Source organism: Limulus polyphemus, unplaced genomic scaffold (assembly GCF_000517525.1).
Source record: "Limulus polyphemus unplaced genomic scaffold, Limulus_polyphemus-2.1.2 Scaffold30, whole genome shotgun sequence".
NCBI lineage: Eukaryota > Metazoa > Arthropoda > Merostomata > Xiphosura > Limulidae > Limulus > Limulus polyphemus.
The window spans coordinates 356,839-361,767 of NW_013665640.1; the positions used below are offsets into that span (position 1 = coordinate 356,839).

The following is a 4,929-nucleotide window of genomic DNA, read 5'->3' on the forward strand; positions in this document are numbered from 1 at the left end:
CCTTTCAGCCGTGGGGTGTTATAATGTTACGGTCAATCCCGCTATTCGTTGGTAAAAGAGTAGCCCAAAAGTTGGCGGTGGGTGGTGATGACTAGCTGCCTTCCCTCTAGTCTTACACTGCTAAATTAGGGACGGCTAGCACAGATAGCCCTCGTGTAGCTTTGCGCGAAATTCAAAAACAAACAAACAGATCTAAACGAAAGTTTGTGTGCTTGCAAATTGACACAAATTCACCTAAAACATTTAGAAAACATTATTTATAAGAACTAGTTCAAGAGATAATTCTCGGTGCATAAATTATGAAATTTTTACAAATACATGTGATAAGTAGCAATGAGATGAGATATACCAAAACACGAGCCGAAAATTGAACTCCCATAAAAAATTCATTTTTGATTGTATCTTTCCATAAAATACTAAATTGGAAATTAGATAACCACAGTATTTTTTCTATAGCACATAACGGTTTGAATATTACGAAAATGCATCTCTTAAAATGTTATCCTTTCTTTTTGTTTTCAAATATGTTTCCAAGTTATGAAATGGTTAGGAGGAAGTTCAGAGTTTGTTTCAAACATAACCTATCATCATTTAAATGTATTCCTAATTCAAGTTTCAAGTATAAGTTTGTTTAAAAGGAAACCTATGCAAGAGTTTTAGTATCTATTATTCAACGTAAATGGATATTATCACATAAATAGATTACATTATACTCCTTTTTTCTTTAAAAAATAAACACATATTTCCATTGTGTTTAATCACTTTATTTAGTCATCGATCGTCCCAAAAATACAAACATTTCTGGAACTTTCTATTGTCTCTAACATTAAAATGACCAATCACAACCCATATTTGTTTAATATATACTTTCATTAGTAGCTTTGCAATTATTCAGCGAAAAAGGGAGCTCAGTCAAGTGCAATTTATCAACTAAAATAGTGGTAATTCATTTGGCTGAGAAATTTGGTGCAACGCTATTCATCAAATAACGTTGTGGTTATACCTGAAGCAGAGAAACTTAATCCAATTTGCTTCACCAGGCGAAATTGTAATTATTCAGTGAGCAGAAGAGTCAGTCTTAGCACTATTTATCGATAAGCTTTGTATCCACTCACAGAGCAGACAAGCTTAAACTATTTTGTATACCAGGCGGATTTGTAAAAACTCAATGTGTAGAGAAGCTCAATCTTACTCTTTTGTATCAAAAAGCGTTGCATTCACTCATTGAGTAGATATGTTTACATCAACTTAACTTACCAGGTGGATTTATAACCACTCAATGAGTAGAGGGGCTCAATCTTGTTCCTGTTTGTCAAGAAGCTTTGTGTTCACTCATAGAGCAGAAGAGTTTAGTATAATCTCTTTACAAAGCACATTTTTATTTATTCAAAGTGTAGAGAAGCTAGTTTTATTTATTTCAATAAGTAAAGTTGTAATTGTATGAATAGGGAATTCAAACCGAATAGTGGAGTAGAAATTCAACGACAACTAAAACCAACTGAATTTATTTAACAAACTATTCATAATTGTCTAAAGAGACATAGCTCTCACCCTCACTGATTTCACCAAATAAAGCAATAAATTATAAAAAAAAATGATTAAAAACAGTCAACAACAAGATCTACTAAAAGCGGAATATATCATAATTATCGACAAGTTTACTTGCTATCTTTTCAATCCCCCAGTGGCTCATCGGAAAGTTTGAAGGCTTATAACGATAAAAATAGGATTTCGATACCAGTGGTGGAACAGCACAGATAATCCATTGTATAGCTTCGTGCTTAACAAAAAACAAATAAACAAGCTATCTTTCCATTAAATAATTTAAATTTTCGACTTGTCTACTCTACTTGTACACAAATGAAAAGTGGAGCTTAGATGTTTATTGATATCTAAAAATATTTTTTTTTACTAAAAATGTTTTAGCCAAAACCTTTGCAATTTGAAGGCTTTGTCTGAGAATAAAAAAATATAATAAACTTTTTTTTTACATTATTCTTATCTATTCTGGATTGTGAACTAATCATATGACCAAAAAATAATTGTTTTGGACATATTTATTATACTGTAATAAATTTGTGCACAACTTTTCCAATATCCGAAGAAAAAAGCTGTTAGTTCTAAACACTGGATTTCCACGTTTTAATTTTAGGTATTGATTATTGTTTCCAAACTCTTAATTCAAGAACAAATTACTTTTCTTCACAGTTTTGTAAGCATCATCATTCATATGAATTTTAATTTTTATATTTTTTATGGTACGTTTATTAATTTAGTTATAACTGTTTTTAGTGAGATAAAATTGAAATCAGCCAACCTGAAATTTCTAGTAAAAACTGACTCCGTAAAATTAGTACCTAAATGCAATTTAGTTATATAATAGGCTTGTATATGCCATAGATTCAATATAAAAGTAAATTATTAACGGCCACTTGTCAGGATGAATGAATTACACGTAACCAGATCATAGAATTAAAAGTGATTGGCTCAACTGTGGGTGTAGTTTAAACTGATTGGCTTACCTGTGGGTTTAGGAAAAGGGAGGTTGAACTTTGTCACATCGTTGTGGAAGTCTGTGACATCAGGTACAGTAGTAGCTGTGAAAGACATTGTTGTATTCACGATAGAGTCGGTGGACATTATTTGCACACATAACATATATGTATACAAGAATCATGTACCCTTACAACACTAGATTATCTGCAAATCCACTTTTAATTTAGAGTCGAACCACAGCATTGCTAGGCCATCAAGTGTCCGCTTATTAAACTCAAAACATTTATTAGCACCTCAAGCTGGTCTTAGTCCTCAACATTTCTCAAAAAAATTAGTTAATGTTTTTCTTTTCACTGTTTCACATAAGAAGAAAGAAGTAAGTTCAGACTTTGAGATTTAAAGTGAATGCAATTACTTATCACCAGAAACCAGGTTTCTCTTATCTAACAGTCACTCAAGATTGAGTCTTGTGGTTGATTTCATTCAAGGAAGATGTGTCTCACGAGTGTTGTACAAGTCTGATTTAATGCCCTTGATTGTAAATACTTTGTTTATTGTGTTCTTGTTCGACAAGAGACGAGACTCAGGGAAGACGTAGGTGGTTTCCAACAGTAGCTACATGTACAAACCCACACAGTAGCGGGACCTGTGAACCATTGAGAATCTTATCAGCGAAGTAGGTCGAACTTCCTAGGATGACCAGATTGAGAACAAGAATCACGTGCTAATCGACATTCCACAGCCACCATCTGTTGCCACCGGAGACGCACACATATAAGACTTGTTCTCAGATTTAGGTCTCCACAGACTGTAGCAGATTCCTCTTCATTGTCCAGAAGAATAAATGACACTATACAAATATATCAATCATCAGTGAAAAAGTAAATGAGCAAGAGTACACGAAACATTCACAGAATTTTGTTACTGATAGATATTTAACATTTAATTTACCAGATTAATTGTGTAATTATTGCTAACTGCATTAACTTATATTACTGTAATAACTAAAGAGCTGTATGAAATAGTCATTAAGGCAGCAGCGAGGAGAAAAGTAGAAATGACTGTCAAACTCGGAATATGAGTAAAGGAATGTGTTTTAAAATTATAAACAAAAGAATCCTTAGAATTTCATGGTGATCGGGAGATGAAAATTTTCGTCAGAAGCAAGACGCTTTATGGCATAGATTATTAAGTGATTCTTGAAGTTCTTTTAGAAAACAGGTTTTGGATTTCGTCGAAATACAACTACGTTACAAGTTATCATAAGCTTAAGTTATCGTTGGCTATATCATCTTCATGGCTTTAAAGTTCTCCACTGTGAAACTTTTAAAGAAAATTGTTTTTCTTTGCAAAATTCATTTCGTGTCCAGATATTTTCAAAAGATGTTTTATTTTCATATGCACTACCGATTTATGTCTTATACTATGTAAACAAATCTACTTGATTAATAAATTTTGTGTTTCGAAAAAATAGCTTTGTGTTTAGTTTTTAGTAATCATGCTCGCACATTGTGTATGTACATTGTAATTTGGCCTTGACCCGGTATGACCAGGTAGATAAGGCGCTCGACTCGCAATCTGAGGGTCGCGGGTTCGAATCCCTGTCCCACCAAATATGCTCGCCCTTTCAGCCGTGGGGGCGTTATAATGTGCGGTCAATCCCACTATTCGTTGGTAAAAGAGTAGCCCAAGAGTTGGCGGTGGGTGGTGATGACTAGCTGCCTTCCCTCTTGTCTTACACTGCTAAATTAGGGACGTCTAGCGCAGATAGCCCTCGTGTAGCTTTGCGCGAAATTCAAAAACAAACAATTTGGCCTTGCAGTTCGTAAAGACAGTAGTATGACTCTCATTCTTAACAACTCGAAACTCGGAAACGAAACTGACTAGACTTGCCGTCGATTCACAGCGTTCTTTGCGTCCCTTGTCGCATTTAGACGTTTATTTCCTCCGATAATAAACATTCGTCATACCCCAAAAATATCTTGCTAAGCTAATTTCATAAATACTAGATTTTCAAGTGGATAATGGAGACAGTCCTGATAAAGCTCGACGAAGAAAATCATTTTAATAAAAAGAAAGGATTGTAATACACAAGTACGCTATACTAGAATATGTCTCATAACAAACAGGTATAAGATATAGATTAACAATGATATATATATATATAGATAAGTGCATATTGTTATGTCTCTGTTTGTTTGTTAATTTCCCCTAGAAATTCATTCCGAAGAACTTCAGCGATACAAGTCCTTTCTTAAATAAAACTAGTTTCTTCTTTCTCAATACAGCTTTGCAATGCACTTAATTTCCACAGTCACTTTAACTTATACACACGCTATAATTCACAACGATTCACGCACTTTACTTACGGTCACTACCGCTTGCTTGACTCAATTATCTGTCTCTATCTCTATCTCTATCTTCAATTTATCT

General features: G+C 33.7%; 1 protein-coding gene across 4 annotated transcripts in view; it reads right to left on the minus strand.

Annotated features, from left to right (window-relative positions):
* Positions 1-4,929, minus strand: part of LOC111085884 — a 76,910-nt gene that overhangs the window by 6,100 nt on the left and 65,881 nt on the right. For all 4 annotated transcript variants that reach the window (XM_022386553.1, XM_022386543.1, XM_022386564.1 and 1 more), the window contains one exon: positions 2,523-3,346. In XM_022386553.1, the coding sequence (XP_022242261.1) occupies positions 2,523-2,658 (136 nt within the window). In that variant the 5' untranslated portion in view covers positions 2,659-3,346. The remainder of the gene's footprint in view (positions 1-2,522; positions 3,347-4,929) is intronic.